This window comes from Pecten maximus, chromosome 3 (genome assembly GCF_902652985.1).
Source record: "Pecten maximus chromosome 3, xPecMax1.1, whole genome shotgun sequence".
Taxonomy (NCBI): domain Eukaryota; kingdom Metazoa; phylum Mollusca; class Bivalvia; order Pectinida; family Pectinidae; genus Pecten; species Pecten maximus.
In genome coordinates this window covers 10366459-10384083 of record NC_047017.1, presented here as the reverse complement: position 1 = coordinate 10384083, position 17625 = coordinate 10366459, and the positions used below count along the sequence as shown (strand labels likewise).

Below are 17625 nucleotides of genomic sequence, written 5' to 3'. Positions count from 1 at the left end.
GACTCAAGGTAGGGGATAGGCTTAAACTTTGACTCAAAGTAGGGGATAGGCTTAAACTTAGACTCAAGGTAGAGGCTGGGCTTAAACTTAGACTCAAGGTATGGGTTGGACTTAAACTTTGACTTAAAGTGGGTTGAGGGATTTCTGGTAACTACAACCAAGTAAAGATAACCATACAGTGAGTGGCCTTTTCCTTTGCTCCAGAAGCCATAAACTGTCCCTAAAAAGGCCTTCAGTTTGATGTACAACCCTGGCAAAAATATCGATAAAATATACAATCGATTTTAGTATAATGTTGACTGTAAGTAATTTTGTCACCAGTCATGGTGGATTGGATGTGTTCAATCTGCAGTACACAACATTTGCCAGACATTGATGGAATGTGTTAATGGGATGTTAATGTCGGCAGGGATGCTTGTTGTTGCTAGGATACCAGGAGTAATGCAGCAGACACTGCTGGCAATTCGTATCAAGTATTGAATACAGATATATACAAACACCTGTCAGCACACAATCAATTTTACCTGCATTGATTGGCATGGTAATTTTATTCACAGAACTGTTTGTTAATTCTGAGTGTTGACGATGTATGTGTGTATTGTAGAAATTCTCTATTGATGCATTGCATGTGCACATACACCTTTTACGTGTAGGTTACATTTCAATGCTTGAATAAAAGATATTAAAAAAAGGGATTTACTCAGTAAAATTTCAATTTGAAGCCCAAAATATTTTCAGCAGTCAAATTTGATGTTAGCTGGTTTAAATATTCTGTTGAATACATTCTGAAATAAAAGACCTGTTTCTCTTTTTGTTTGTCTTCCTGTCAACATAACAGCAGGACTAAATTTGGTCTGAAGCATTATTGGGTAAAGGATATTCAACTGGTGGACTATATTTGGTTGAAGCATTATTAGGTTAAGGATATTCAGTATTATGTAAATAGTGGGCCAACCTGTTGAGAACAGGAGGAAATTAAAGTGAGCCCATGTGGTATAAATGGACGGTGGGACTCTCCATTATACCTTATAAAAATAAATATATTCTGATCAAAGTATGAATTCATAGGAAATCTGGAATATATCATTCATGCAAACTTTGAATGTACAGGTGTGGTATATATTGTAATGGAGGCAATACAATCAGTTCAAACGTTCCAACAAAGTCTGTATTAAGTGAGGTATAGCACATGATACTATCTGATATATTCCTGTTTTTAGCCCACCATCATCTGATTGTGTGATGATGATGCCAAGTTTAATTTACCCTGTCATTGTTGTCCACAGTCTGTCCGTAAAAAAAATTCTTTTAATCACTATTTCTTGAGAAGTGCCGGAGGGATATTTCTCAAACTTCATATGTAGGTTCCCATTGTCCATATAGTTTTACTCATCAGATTTTGAGTCTGATCTAGGAAACAAAATGGTCAACAGGCAGCCATCTTGTATTTTGACAGTTGAATTTTGTTATCAGTATTTCTTGAGAAGTACTGGAAGGATATTTCTGAAACTTGATGTGTATGTTCTCCCTGGACCCTAGTTTTGCCCATAGAATTTTATGTCTGATCAGGGATTTAAGATTGTTATCTAATGGTTAAAATGAAAAAGTGAAAGAATGGAAAAGTAGAGAACAGATCAATCTTACATATAGAACCCATAAGATCATTGGCATCAAGATCCCTCGGGGATCTCTTGTAGTAGATTCTAGAATTTATACTGTTAGCAATAGGATGATAATCGGATGTAATTGAGAAGGTGATGTTCAATTGAACATCTAAACTGATCTGAAATGTTGGTTGTAGTTTTTCATGATCAATCGACATAACAATTGTAATCTACTGTTATCTTTTATGATATCTATGACAGCCTACATAAAAAAAATCTGAATTAATTTGCAATAAATTTCATTCACATCCAAGGAAAGTTAGGTATTTTGGGGTTTTAGTTTCAAAAATGAAATATGACTGCAATAGAAAATACATTAATTCTATAACTCTGCTGATTATATTATGACCGACTTACTACACTGGGAAGTCTATCCAATTATAGCTAATACTTAATTATGGATTCACAACCGATGTCCCATCACCTTAATTATGGATTCACAACCGATGTCCCATCACTGTAGTCAGGATTGTAACAGGGGAGCCTGACAAGTTAGTGCTGATGAGAATAATTCCCTTGATTGATTAAATATCCGGATGACAATGCAGCCCTCTGGGCCTTTTGTTATACTGATATTTTATTTATGTAGGTTATTAAAGTGTAGCTATCTGTAGAACTGAAAATCCAATAAATTTCGGAAAGATATATGGTCAAAACAGTATTACTATTGATACTCCTGAGGGGTCCAATCACACCGACAAAGTCTGTGCCGATTTGGTTGTTGTTAAATGCGGTCATTAATCTTTGATTTTGAACAATAGTGTACCAATATTTGCCCAATGTGCTGAGGTATGTGGTTCTGTTTAGGGGAGTTAGATATATAGGTCGGTAGATTAATATAGCAGTGTATCTATAATCAGGAGTTGGTTAGTTTGGGAATGTTAAATATGTATATACGATTATATCAAAACTCATTAATTCTAAATAGAGCATATTTGAAAAAAAATATTTTGGACACTTTTCAGCAAATGCACAAAAGATATTGATATATATCTTTTATTAATGTTTTATTTAGTTTTTAGTCTAGTAATATTTTCAGTATGTCAAGCTAACAATACTTACGGAAGACCAATATCCAGGTATACACATAGGTTCTCTATGACAAAGTACATGTCTGGACTCGCAGAGTGAAAGGGAGGGAAACCATTAGGTAGGGTTAAATGGTGGTAAATCAGGTATAAATCGGGAGGTATTACATTTCCATTATGACAGGCATGAGTAGACTATCATTCATACATACTCAGTATTTTAAATGAAAGTTTGAATTAGACTTGAAACTTTTATTTGGGAAAAAAAATCATTATATAAGAGGTTGTAGTGACATTAGTATTGAGTCCTGTAAAAGCTGCTATAGGTATTTAATAAGTTATTTTATGGCTGGTCCTTGGGAAATTTTATTACCAGGCATTACATACTGTATATGAGAATGAAGTTAAATTGAAAATACTGTAAATCTGGGAAAACTTTTGAGAAATGTTTAGCTTATATGTTCTGAATGACACGTCAATAATCATCTGTTGTAGCCAATTTGAATGCCTTCTTAGAAATAACGGGTTTAGGGTCCCAATATTTGGTTTGTAAGTTCATTGGGAATGATTTTGTGAAATAAGTGACTTTGACCTGTTTTTAGTTTTCTGGGATAAAAAATTGGTTTATTTAATGAGTGAATTGACTTTGATTTGATAAAATAACCCAAAGACAATGATGGGACTGGATGTAGATAACAATCATCAGTAGTGTCAATATGCTTTCTATTTAGTAGGTTTGAATTAATTTGACCTAAAACACATTTAAGGTCACAATATTGTTTGAATGTGTTGGCAAAAAGTATTGAATAAGTGGTGAGTGGTACAGGCCTACTGTGCCTCTTGCTTTAACTATAATTTTGTCTTGACAAGCATAACAGACTTGGGAAACTTATATGCAGGTCTACTGGGCCTCTTGGTTTAGCTCCAACTGTTTGTGACAAGCATAGCTGATACCTTGAAAGTGCTATGGGATTCTTTCATATGCAGGACTATTGGGCCTCTTGGTTTAGCTATAATTGTCTCTGATATTTCATATGCAGGTTCCTGTTGTCCTTTCTTGTCTCTTCTATTTACTGGCTGACCAGAAAAAGATAGAAGCCAGGCACCTAGCTAGGATTTTGACTGTATGTTAAAAACTATCAGAAGCAGTAAATGGATCATATGTATATAGATTCCTGAGGAATTTTGACGCGTGATTGATATAAACCACATGTTTTATATACAGTTAATTACCTTATCATAGAGGTGAATCTCTCCTGTCCATAGTCTATGCTACTCAGGAATTTGACATTTCTGAAGTTTCATAATTATTCTTTATACTACAGATGTGAACTATTTCATTTGAATTTTGCTTAAATAAATCTCTCTTTAATTCATGCCCAAAACATTATCACTTTCTTTTCATCACAAAACTTTGTTTTTCCATAAAAACTTAATATTAATGACAATTCTTTTCGGTCTTAAATGTTTCTTAATTTATCATACCAGGTAATAACAATCTTATTTCGAATAAATCTCCTTTCTGAAATCATAAATGGCTAATGCATCATGATCAACTCCAATGTTAGGAGAATGGACAGTTACTACTTGTAACCCACTGTTGTAGAAGGGAGATAACTCCAACAGGCTTATGGAACAGTACTGTTGTTTCACACCCACATTACTGTAGCAGGACAGAGTTTTTGTCAAAGGATGTTTTCCCAGGAGAATAGCTGTTGATGATAAAACATTCTAAAAAATAAATAGAATAAATAAAATTGATAAAAAATAAATAAAACAACAATATTACATTTTGAAATATTTTTATTTGTTGGAAATTAAGACTTTTTACAATAAATAGGTAGGGTTTGCCAGGTACATACAGAGGATCATACCGGTTATATTGCTGTTCATCATCATGGAGATTTACCTATTTACCAGTATTGTGTGTTAGATTTTGTAGTTTCCTTCAGGGACACATATCAGTGAATACAAGTGAAAAGTGACCAATACCATGGATTTAAACTATTGCAGGATTGATGTTGGACTAATTCCCCTGCTGTGATTGAGAAAGGTTGTAGATTGTGGTCAGAAGAAATATTGTCAATAGACTTAACACAAGTTATATAGCTATGGTATTCAAATACATAAACAAATGTACTCAAAGCCCAGATTCAATCTTATCAAAATTGTATAGGGACAAAAACTTCCCAGTACAACGTCAATTAACGAGTGGAATTCAGATAGCATTTCAGTGATGAAAATATTATGTTGTACATATTTTTATTGATACAACAGTAATTACAGGAATATCCATAGACCATACCATGTGATGTATTTTGACCGTTGACTGACTGAGGTATGTTGTGGTGTAGGATAGCCAGTACACCAGCGGACACACCCACACCCTATCTCTGACCCCCTCTGATAGCCCCGCATGGCCGACATTCATACTGTCAGGGAACGCTGCCAAATATTATTTTTAATAATGTGTAAGTTTTGAATGGTAGGTTCTATCCCAGATTATTGAATGGCTTGTCCATTAAGTTTAAAAGGACCGCCACTAGTGAGGTTATGTCTTGGTGCAATGGCCGTCATTTGTCTGTCAATGTTTTCATTGAAAACACGACATGTTCTGGATTTTCGACCAAATTTGGCCTTTAGCATTACTGTGAGGTGAAGTAGACCTACTATTGTATAGACAGAGGGTGTGGCCTTCAGAGGGGCGGGGCACAATAGGGGAAATAGAATTAAAAATCCATTGATGGATTCGGAGATTTTTAACAAATTTGATCTGGAACATTAGGAACAGGACTAATATATAAGTGGACGGTGTGGCCAGATGGGGGAAATAAAACGGGCTATTTAATCTGGTTTAACTCTCTGCTTGCATTGTGATGTAAATATCTCCCCTATACTGATGCAGCCACTATGTCATATTAGCTAAATTTCCATTTCAAATTCAAAAAAATTCAAATTTAAAACATGATCACTCAAGTATTATCATCTCCCTAATCTTAGGTAATTCTATCATTATAAAAGTGTCAGTGAAATACATTACATTTCAAAATCTCATGTTCAACTAATTTATATACATGTACTTCCCAAAACAGCCAGTGGTTTGGTGGGTAGTGATGTAAAGAGTTTGTATATGGAAAGTGAAAGTATTTTTGGTATGTTGGGAGGAGGGACCTCCAGCTGATCCTGCTGTAGATTGACACAGGAAGAAGAATTGCTACTATTGCTGTAAGATTTTACAGGAGTCTCAGTAGAGAAATTCACTAAGGCCTATCTGTGTCATTTCTTGGAAATGTTCCTCACCTTTTAAAAACAGTTCCTACACCACTGCTACCTCGCTCTACCTCGCTCTACCTCTGGATTTTGTCCTGATTGGTTATAACTGAAAAAAGTTGAGATCTCCACCAAATAGCAATACATGTATATATATAACCATATATTGATTGCTTTGGGTCTGCCCCTGTCCCTAGGGACTGATTTCTGTATTATCATATAAGGAAACAGATGATTATCCTAATCACAAGAGGATCCTGTCCAGGTGCACTGTTGGCCTATCGTTAATGAAAGACACCACTTTATAGCTCTGTCCCTCTCTGTCTTTTTCTGTCTGTCTGTGTCTGTCTGTCTGTGTCTGTCTGTCTCTGTCTGTGTCTGTCTGTCCCTGTCTCTGTCCCTCTGTCTTTTTCTGTGTCTGTCTGTGTCTGTCTCTGTCTCTCTCTGTTTCTGTCCCTCTGTCTTTTTCTGTGTGTCTGGGTGTGTCTGTGATTGTGTGTGTCTGTCTGTCTCTGTCTCTGTTTGTCTCTCTCTCTCTATATATATATCAACTGTTAGGCATATAAAATGAAACCATTGTCTGTATTTCACCCTGTATATATAAGATTACATGTTGTGACTTGTATACCTGGTAGGTATATACATACATACCTGGGTATCCAGGATCGTTACAATCTAGTACACCGTCCCTTTTCTCACTGATTTCTTTGATCAGAAAAACGGGTAGATATGAAATCAAAGTTTCTGCAGATCAATATAAGAATGTCAGGATTCACGTAGATTTATGTGATCTACAAACGTAAACAACCAGCTTCATTGTACTTGTTGCCCGAGTCTCTGTTTATTTGGTTGTATAAATTATACTGAACATAACCTTTATTAGTATAGAAACACAAATTCTATCAAAGTTGTAAAAATATTTACCATTTAATAAGTAATTGTTTGGATTAGTGAGCTCCTTTAGTGATACGGGCTGGTTAAGATGGTCAGAGTGACGCGGGGTGAAGTGTGCCGTAAACCTTTCGATCTAATGTCATAAGATATCAGCGCTCAAATGAAGACAACATAAAAATTGATACTTAGATGTTTTATAGTGTAGTACTGTATTTATCCTAACATAACCTTAGATGTTTTATAGTGTAGTACTGTATTTATCCTAACATAACTTTTCCTTGCTGTCTAGTGTAAAAGTTAACCATTAAAGTTTGGGGAGAACTTATTTGTGAATAACCTTCAGCTAATACTATTTCAAAAATAAACAATCTAAAAAAGGGGCTTAATTGGGGACAGGGGCTTATTAATAAGCAGGAGCTTATTTGTGGACAGGGGCTTAATTGGGGACAGGGGCTTAATTGGGGACAGGGGCTTATTTGTGGGCAGGAGCTTATTTGTGGACAGGGGCTTATTTGTGAACATGGGCTTATTAGTGGGCAGGGCTTATTTGTGGACATGGGTTTATTTGTGGACAGGAGCTTATTTGTGGACAGGGGCTTAATTGGGGACAGGGGCTTATTTGTGGGCAGGGGCTTATTTGTGGACAGGGGCTTATTTGTGAACAGGGGCTTATTAGTGGGCAGGGGCTTATTTGTGGACATGGGCTTATTTGTGGACAGGAGCTTATTTGTGGACAAGGGCTTAATTGGGCACAGGGGCTTATTTGTGGGCAGGGGCTTATTTGTGGACGGGGGCTTATTTGTGAAAAAGGGGTTTATTTGTGGATATGGGCTTATTTGTAGACAGGAACTTATTTGTGAATATATATGGTTTATATGTTAACGTTGACATGCTGGTTTATATGTTAACGTTGACATGCTGGTTTATATGTTAACGTTGACATGCTGGTTTATATGTTAACGTTGACATGCTGGTTTATATGTTAACGTTGACATGCTGGTTTACATGTTAACGTTGACATGCTGGTTTACATGTTAACGTCGACATGCTGGTTTACATGTTAACGTCGACATGCTGGTTTACATGTTAACGTCGACATGCTGGTTTACATGTCAACGTCGACATGCTGGTTTACATGTCAACGTCGACATGCTGGTTTACATGTCAACGTCGACATGCTGGTTTACATGTCAACGTCGACATGCTGGTTTACATGTCAACGTCGACATGCTGGTTTACATGTCAACGTCGACATGCTGGTTTACATGTCAACGTCGACATGCTGGTTTACATGTCAACGTCGACATGCTGGTTTATATGTTAACGTTGGCATGCTGGTTTATATGTTAACGTCGACATGCTGGTTTATATGTTAACGTTGGCATGCTGGTTTATATGTTAACGTTGACATGCTGGATTTGCTATTCATAAACAAAGGCATGGCTGTAAATTAAAATAGTTCAATAACCAAGAAAATTCCACCCACAGATACAGAACTCACGTTTAATGTTCATAACCTTCAAAATTTACAGTCTGAGAATTCTGACCGATTTCTCAGAATTCAATTACGGCCTGGAAATGGAAAGTCATTTTCACCAACACTCTCGTCTTGATAAAGGTATTATTTAAAGTCTGAAAACATTTTGGATTTAATTGGAATTGCAAATCACGTTGAGATATATACTCAGTACATGTATGAGTATGATCTTAAGTTATGCCACGTCACAAGATATACTGATAGCGAGACATGAACAGTTAGTTTAAATAGAAAACTAATTCAATATTGAAAGTTCAACAAAGGGCAGTAATTCTATACAAGTTGTACTTATCAAACAATCTTTTCATTACGCAGATCTATAAATTTGTTCTCTTGGAATCAAACAAGACTAAATTTATATAAACAGTAGGAAGATTATATAATAATCCTCCATTTTGGAGTGCCAGTATATACAACTTCATATACATCACCTATCACGGAAAATTCTTGTCGCAACCAAGGAGTCAGCCAAGTGGGAAATTTTTACCGGCGGTTTGATCATCACTCTCCGTTACCTACGAATAAGGTTTATATTATACTCAGGAGAATTGGCCGTTAGTTTGTGTACGGTATAAATCAGAAACGGTGATAGCCGTATATGTTGACACGTCCGCATTCTCTTATTAGTAGTGAAAAGCTATAGAGATCTATTAAGTAGGACAGTCATCAGTTCCATTTAATTTCTAACATGGTGGAGCTGAGCCCATATTAAAGTTTACCTATAGGGGTAAATACCTACAGAGTTTGTGTATTTATGTGGAGATATTTATGTCGCAGCTTGATAACATATCCAGCCTATACTGGTGACAGGAACTTTCCTTGGCCATATAAACCTGCGATATTATGGCCATCCAATACTGAAAACTCATTGATCCCCAATTTGATTTACATTTTTCCACGACCCGCTGAAGGCCAAAGGAAGAAAGTTGTGTAGCCCGCTATAGGAGGAGTGTGGGAGATGTTATTGAACAGTTTACAGATGTGGTTTTAACCTGAACATGTTCTCAGGGTATACACAGACTGCATCTGTCTTCATCACGGAGTATCCTTGGTCTTTATCTTGATACTGAGGTGTGCAGTGTGTAGACTCATCACTTACTTCAATTGTCTAACACTTGATATCTGTGTAAGACGTTGTGGGAAGGATTGGAACAATGAGAGGAATATATATCATTATGGCCCTGTCAATCACACCCATAAATAATCAACGGAGAATTGGTAATCCCTGAGTGTCGGGTACAATTATCACACCATTGCTTAAGGATTGATGATCTGACGGCAGGGATCCGACGAAGGATTTGACAGCAGGGATCCGACGTACGACATAGGGGGCGACAGCAGAGATTCGATGTAGTAGGCAACAGCGGGAAATAGCTGTAAGACGCCTTCCATATATGGAGGCAGGCTTCATACTGCTCAATTTGTGGATAATATTGAATATCAAATCTTATACAAAACTTGTAACAATGGGTGATCAGTGGTCAATTAACCTCGTGACAAATCAGAACAACTATCGGCCTGGGTGTCCGGGTCGCGTCTGACACCCCAATGGATTCAGTCATGGGTTGAGAAGAATGTGAGATGGTGGATATTGTTTGTGTTAGGGGACGTTATTTTCGGGCTTCAGACACATGGGAAATAGCTCATTACCAAGGTAAGGCTGGCATACATTTATTTTGACTGAAAATAATTTTGATAATTTATCAAAATAAAAATAAAATCAGAAAATGCAAAAGTGTTTTAAACTGGTTTGTTTATAGTTTTGGATGGTAAACTGGTTTGTTTATAGTTTTGGATGGTAAACTGGTTTGTTTATAGTTTTGGATGGTAAACTTGTTTGTTTATAGTTTTGGATGGTAAACTGGTTTGTTTATAGTTTTGGATGGTAAACTGGTTTGTTTATAGTTTTGGATGGTAAACTGGTTTGTTTATAGTTTTGGATGGATCTGCGAAGTAAACAAACTACAGAATCGAAGCCTAGTGTGTGGAGTATAAAGTATAGATCTCGTTCAACTTGAGCATCAATATTTAACTCGAGAGGAGAGATAAGTATTAAGAGAAGTAAAATAAAGTCTAACTTTATCGATTGTTGGAGGGAAATGATTATTGGAGCATCAATAACATTGTGGTAGTTCAAAGTAAATTTGTAATTAATGAAAGGGGTCGGATGTTATAACCTGGGATGGAGATCCATGCTGCTGTTTGTATCAGATCTATTCAGCGATGTTATTTTAACTGATGGCATGCTGTGATGAAGTGGTTGTCATTGATACCGGTGCTTTAGTTGAATATTAGACACATATTTTATCTCAGTATTCCTGGGATTCAAAGACAGAATGTTTGTAAATCAGGCCCAGCGAATGGAACAGGTTATTGTGACTGGCATAATTGTCACAGGAAATTGAATCATTCACAAACATAAAACTTGAATGGATACAGTTCTTGTTGTAGATATAAGAATCGGTCCTGGAGGATGTGGTGATTGACACTTTTACACATTCTACTTGATTCATTTTCCCTTTTTCACATTTCCACATACAGACTGTTGAATCATACGGCTGATATCTTTTTCATTAATCAAATGGTAGAACTGTGTTCCTGATCGTAATGAGGGATTTATGGGCATTGACTATAAAGGGAATGGAAAGTTTACTCAGTTTTATTGGTTTTCTTTGTAAATGTGTGAGTACTTTTATCCAAAGTTTGTGGGCCTAGTAATGATTGGGATGACACCGGTTTATGTACTATGTAATAAAGGTAGACGGCCTTATGGCCTATGATATAAGGTTGACAGTAAATTACCTCAGTATGTACAGAACAGTGTTAGCTTTAACCCTCAAATACATATCTTTATATGTAGAAGTATATAATCTCCAAGTCTTTTGATGAATTCTAAAGAACATTTTTCTGCAGTATTGTTATACCATCATTAGAATTCACCTTTGTCATATACTAGTATAGAATATTTTTTAGAGAAATGCTGTTTTGTCATGCTGACAAACCCTTATAGTATATACACTGTATAATTATGAGGTACCATACCTCCTTAATACAATCAAACTCTACCAGTTTGATAAAAATGCACCATATTCCCATTCATCTTAAAACACAATAAACAAATAAGATGAACTTGTTCAGAGTTACGATCGATAAAATGAAGATGATAGATTCTCATTTGTGATGGTTTGGTTTTGTGAAGTTGTATTTTAATCCCACACTGGAGATAATGATACCAGGGGTTATTGTGACAGATTAATCAGGAAGACTGTTACTATTTAGGGTGATACACCTAAGTTTGACTGACTTAATCATTACATATAAATAATGTCAACATAAAATCTAAAAAGGTCCCTGACACAGCTATTTATGATGATTTTGTGTAGAGTTATGTCCCTTTGTTCCTGCAGCCAGATGTAGCCATCAGTCTTACTTCTGGTCAGTGATCATCTTTAATTAGACAAGCTTGTGCAGGAAATCTCGTCTGGGAATTAAATCAGGAGTTCCATTTGTCCAGACGGCCATCAGGATTAACAAAATGTAAATGAAGTTAGTCGGACACGCTAGGGTTTAATTACAATTGACAGGGCCAGCCCTGGTGTCCAGTGGTGTATTGGCCAGCCCTGGTGTCCAGTGGTGTATTGGCTGCCAATGGACTAGAAGGTATCAGAGGAGATTTATTGATTTAAAGATATCTTGTTACTTTACCAGGATCATAATGGCAGGGTGTACCCTTCTACCTCCCCAAAAGTCTTTTCCAGGAGCAAATCAATAAAAAATAATAGTAAATATAATTTGATGACATTCCTCACTCCTATAGATGTTTTATGTTGTCTGTAACAGTTGTTCTGTTGTTTTGATTATGTACATTTTCGAAGCTGTCTTCTTGACAAACTTTTAAATAGTAAGTTATTTCAAATTATTTACCCACTGGAATTTATAGTATTTCAGAAATAATTATAAGACATTTCCATAATCTCCCCTAATCCCCCATCCATCACGCGATTCCCTACCTGAAAATATTACTAAAGAAAAAGAAGTGAAAAAAATGGTAATGAAAAAAGATGGAAATTAAAATGAATGTTGTCCATTGTCGTTATATGTGTATTAAAGATTTACAGTATCAAAGTGAATGTTTTTTCTCTATTAGATTGGTGGGGAGCTTGTATAATCAGCATTGTGTTTGTGTCGGCTACTGTGTTCTTAATGTCATGGGTCATTTGTCTGATGAGGGTGACAGCATAGTCACAGAAACTTCACCAATAAAATCCAGAACTGGTTGTGATATATATATGAAAGTGTTGAACTTCTTTCTGTACCCCGACGTCTAACAAAGTTTTAAGCCTGAATAGTATGTCCTTTGTGTGTCTGATAGGTCACTCTTGGAATGATGAATTATGAAGACTTTTATATGACAATTCATTCCTAAAATGAAGGTAACAGTACTCCTCCAAAATATTGGGATTTGTATGAACTGGTCAGTATGACTCAGCGGTCAGTTGAGGACCTTAATAAGGATTACAGTGCGAGTTTTATTGTCAGATGAAAATTCTACCCAGCAGATCCAATATTTGGCACTGACCATTATTGGAATATCCTGTGGGACATTGCACTGTCCAAGACCCCTTTGTTTTGAGCTATATTGATTCATAAAAGGTTACCGGGGCAACATTGATTGACCAGAGGTTTTGATATTCTGACCATTGGTGTGTTACTATGGAAACCTAATCCCAAAACCAATCTGTTTGTGAAGAGAACCTTTCCCCTACACTGACCACTCTGAGAGTATTAAAGTGAATCTAAGTTTAAATATCTCCAGAAACTACACACAAGTCCCCCCCCCCCCCCCCCCCCCCCCCCCCTCCTCCTACTGTCAAAATCTCTTGAGGATTTGACCTCTTACACATCATTTGCCTGACCTGTACAAACATGTAATTAGGATCAGACTCCTAGCATCTTATTGACAGATTTCATTAAACATGAGAAGGGAAACGTAGATTGTAAGGTTCTGATGATCCCCAGCTGTTAGTATCTACCAGAATCATTATTCCTGGTTAATATTGGTTCTCCATGTTTCCAGTTATAACTCTAACATTAATGAAGAGGCTTGGGCCTTATAAACTGACCAGAATCATCAATCTGACATAGTACTCTGAAGATTGTTATTGGCTCTCAATGTTTCTAATTTTTAATGCTAATGTCCAGATTTGGGACCTATAAATTCATTAATTGACCAGAATCTCCGGTCCGACATAGTACTCTGAAGATTTTTATTGGCTCTCAATGTTTTTAAACTTTAACAATAATGTCTAGATTTTGGGTCTATGATATAGCACTATGTTGATATTGGCTTAAGTTTCTGATTATAACTGTAACCTTGATGTCCAGACTTGGTCCTCTCCCCATGTATGTCTTACTATCCCAATTAATTCTGATCGCTGAATCATCTCAAAATGAAAGCATATCATATTGATCAACAATAATTTAACATTTGACTTTTGGTGACCTCTGTATTGACCTTTACATTAATTATGCACGTGGAGGTATACCTGATATATTGATTGATGTTGATGATGAGACTGGCCTGTTAAAGTGCTGGCCTGTGATCTTCAGTATAGATATATCATTGTTCTGTTTTATGCACAGAAAAACTGTGTCATATTGTGTGACCTGTTTGACCTCTGACTTTTGATGACCTGCAAAGCAAAGATATAATTAAAAAAAAAAAATTTGATGACAATTTGACATGTGACTTATTCCTGCAGAAAAAAGAATAAGAATGTAGAGACGGATACATGGCCCCACTTGTGCAACCCCCCCACCCTTCCTCCCAAAAAAAACAACAAAACACCAACAACAAAACAATAAGATGCTGTGCTTGGTAATAAAAAACTAAACCCCGAAGATTGAAAATAAAATATGTTACTTCTGAGAGCCTGAAGCCGATTCGACCAGACTTCACAGTGGATTGGGAGAGTTAGACAGGGTCATCAATAAGGAATGTCGAAAAAAGACTGTAGACTGTAACAGAGTGTGGAAATAGCTGATGTGATTATGTAGTTTGGTTTGAATGTACACAGTATGTCGCTGTAGGGCCAGTGTTTATAAATTATATGAAAAAATCTAAGTGTGTTAATAAAAAAAATTAACCTGACTCCTGTCTTCAGTATAAATAATAACTAACGTACTGAAGTACTGCCACTGACATCAAAATAAAGATTGAAATTAATTTACCGTATCAAATTTATATACAATTTCCTTATTGATGAACTTATTATTATCACCTGTCGTAACTCGTTACCACGATGACAGGTGCACTATAGGAATTGGTGGTCCGTCCTATCAGGAGGTTTTTATTTCTGAAGGAAAAGGTGCAAGATGACAATTATGTTATAGACTCTAGCCGTCACAGTCTGGTGATCACGTAAATTATCTCCCCAGCTCAACCAACCATAACCATCATTATAAAATTGTCATTATCTATTAGGGAAATAAAAAAATCTATGATAGATTACTTGATTGTTTTAATTCTGTTTTATATACCTGTACATTATACAGTGTTTATATGTTTATTGGTGTGTGAAGGACACGATAAACTTTGTTAGAAATGCTTACATCACTCCCAATGACATATAAATATGATATATAATTAAGATATAAAATATTTCAGTTCATATTTTGAGCTAGTTAGTAACAAATTATAGATCAAGGGAGGTAAATCTTGTAGGTTTAGTTTAAAGGAAAAAATTGCTAATTGTCAACACTGATAAAGATCAGAGGAAAGTACCAACTGTTTGTGTGAATTAAGATGAGTCCTAACTTTTCTGTTTGGTGTGATGGATGATGGGTTTGTTTACCCCTGTAAACAGGTGGCCCAGGAGTAGTATGGGTAAACAGCTGGAAACCGTCCAGACAAGGAAACTACTGAACGTAATTATCATTAGCTGGTTATTTGTATACAGAGGGGATTCCCACTTGTGATGGAGAAATGATGTCTGGAGATCTAAACATAGACCTGTGTACTTTTTGTGAGGATGAATCTCCAGTCTGGCAATGGAACCATCCGCTGGCAGTACAGTGATGATGTTTATAACATCATAAGCTGTCACTCCTCCGTAAAAACCCTCCAAACACTCGTACCACAGAGGTGTCTGTTGTACCTATAGAAGTTTACAGTGCTGTGAGGCACAGTAAGATATTTTACCTAGAGAATTGATTTTACCTGTAACTTTCTGTAACACTGTCTGCTTACCATTAATTATGGATATATGAACCTATCTTTTGGTACGACTTGGCCAAGGGTTGTTAATCTACAAAGAAGTTATGGATAAAGACAGCCGATGGGAAAGTGGATCTCCCAGAGACTCGGTCAACTGTTTTGGGGTATAACCCAGTAGGATTGTATGTTACAGAAAACTATAGCTCTAGTAGGCTTCACATATGGTTTATTATTGTGGAAGTTTTTGGATCATTGAGAAGTTACAGACGAGAAAATTTGGGAAGAATGTGTGGATTTCAGTGGCCATTAAGTAACCTTTTCATTGCTATTCTTTACAAATTCTCACCTGAAAAGTGAGGAATTGTTGGATTATGTATACAAAGAACATCCTGCAGCTTAATCCCACACTGACGGCTGTATATTGATGTGAGGTGTAAGATTTATTGTAAGAACAAGCTGGGTAGCCTTGGAAACACTCAGTGATGCAATGTATGTACATCACTCTATGTCCACACTGGATGACCTATGATGGTCAAGATGACCACTACTACATCATTCTGACCATATATAAGTAATGGACATCGGCTGTAAATCTTGTAAAGTCTGTGTTACCTGTGATAGCTTTACCTGTTAAATGTCATACCTGGTTCAGGTGCCTTGTGGGCACGATTCCTATACCTACAGAAATCCATAGTTGGAATTAAAATCTTGATCAAAAACAACAAAGTAAGGAATCCAATCTACCAATCAGAATGAAGATCTCTTACAACTACAAATTATTCTGTCCTGGGCATTGTAGGTAAGCCAGGCATGAATGGCGGGAAGTCGGCCGTCAGGTAATCAGCGTACCTGTAGTGTGTATATCGATCATACAATTTGTATATACCTGGCCGGTGTACAGGTGAGCTCAGTCTTCACAGGTACACAGCCAAGACTGGCTGACACTAGGGTAGATATACCCTCTGGTTCATCTTCCCGCTAACCCCTAACTCAGGGCCCTAAAGGGACTGTACAGCAAGTAGGAGTAGGGGGAACTCCTATTTGCTTGTAACTAGTACCCAGGGGCTCTGGACTTTAATGGATTACTGCAGCAGTTTGGGATATAGTTTTGTTTCACTTTCGTCGTTGTGGGGATGCACATTTCTTCATCACTGAATGCCTTGATATTTCGGTGAGATTCGGTGGCTGAGAACACTGGCACAACATACTGAACAAAAATGGCTCAGGAAAACCTAAACTTGACTTTATCTACTCGGGTGTTCGCCGAGAGGGTGCGATCTCTCAAAGGTGAGTTAGTTATAGAATCTGTATGATCAATGCAGTAATTAATTGATCATTGTTACATTAATTGATAATGCTACAGACAAGCACAATAACAAAATAGTGACCAGTTTTCCAAGGTTAGAAAATTGTGAAAAACACAAGGATCATTATTAATATTAGGTATTAAAAATTAGCCCATGGTTCACAACTTCAAGACTACTGACTGTGAAATATCAAATTATACCATGCTATTTTGAGAGACATTTTCAGTGATATGTTAGATGTTTGACTTGTAAGTTGGCACAGAACCTGTTTTCATGGCTGTGTGACACCCCCTATTTCTAGGTACTTATTTAATACATAAGTATGGCGATAATGATTTCTGATTGTCACTTGTTCCGCTAATGTACCTGAAATTGAACGAAGTGTCAGATCCAAACGGTATGTAATTCGGTTTGCCTTTCAGATTGCTTCGCAGTAAAATAGGTTTTCCTTATACAGAAGCATTTATAGGTTTTGAATATTTACATACTAAATAGTTGACAAACTTTCGGCTTTTGAGAAACTTGTTTTATTCCCGTTGTATGGTATTTTTATGTTCCGTTGGTCCGATAAGATATTTTGGCGGGACAGTAGAGGCTGCTGTATACCGTTGGTGGTGTCCAGATTCGGCCAGGTTTTATGGGTACCCAGCAGGCTATACTGGTAATAACAAAACGACATCAGTAGTAAAAGTTAAATATGGCGAGATTG

At 36.6% G+C, this 17625-nt stretch overlaps 1 protein-coding gene across 3 annotated transcripts in view; it reads left to right on the top strand.

Annotated features, from left to right (window-relative positions):
* Window positions 1-17625, top strand: part of LOC117323159 (spectrin beta chain, erythrocytic-like) — a 52912-nt gene that overhangs the window by 12126 nt on the left and 23161 nt on the right. Inside the window, exon 1 of one of the 3 annotated variants that reach the window (XM_033878200.1) lies at window positions 9324-10047. The exons of 1 other annotated variant lie outside the window; for it this stretch is intronic. In XM_033878200.1, coding sequence (XP_033734091.1) covers window positions 9975-10047 — 73 coding nt within the window. In that variant the 5' untranslated portion in view covers window positions 9324-9974. Of the gene's footprint in view, window positions 1-9323; window positions 10048-16095; window positions 16897-17625 lie in introns of those variants that run through there. One more of the 3 variants, XM_033878201.1, reaches the window with a different exon arrangement.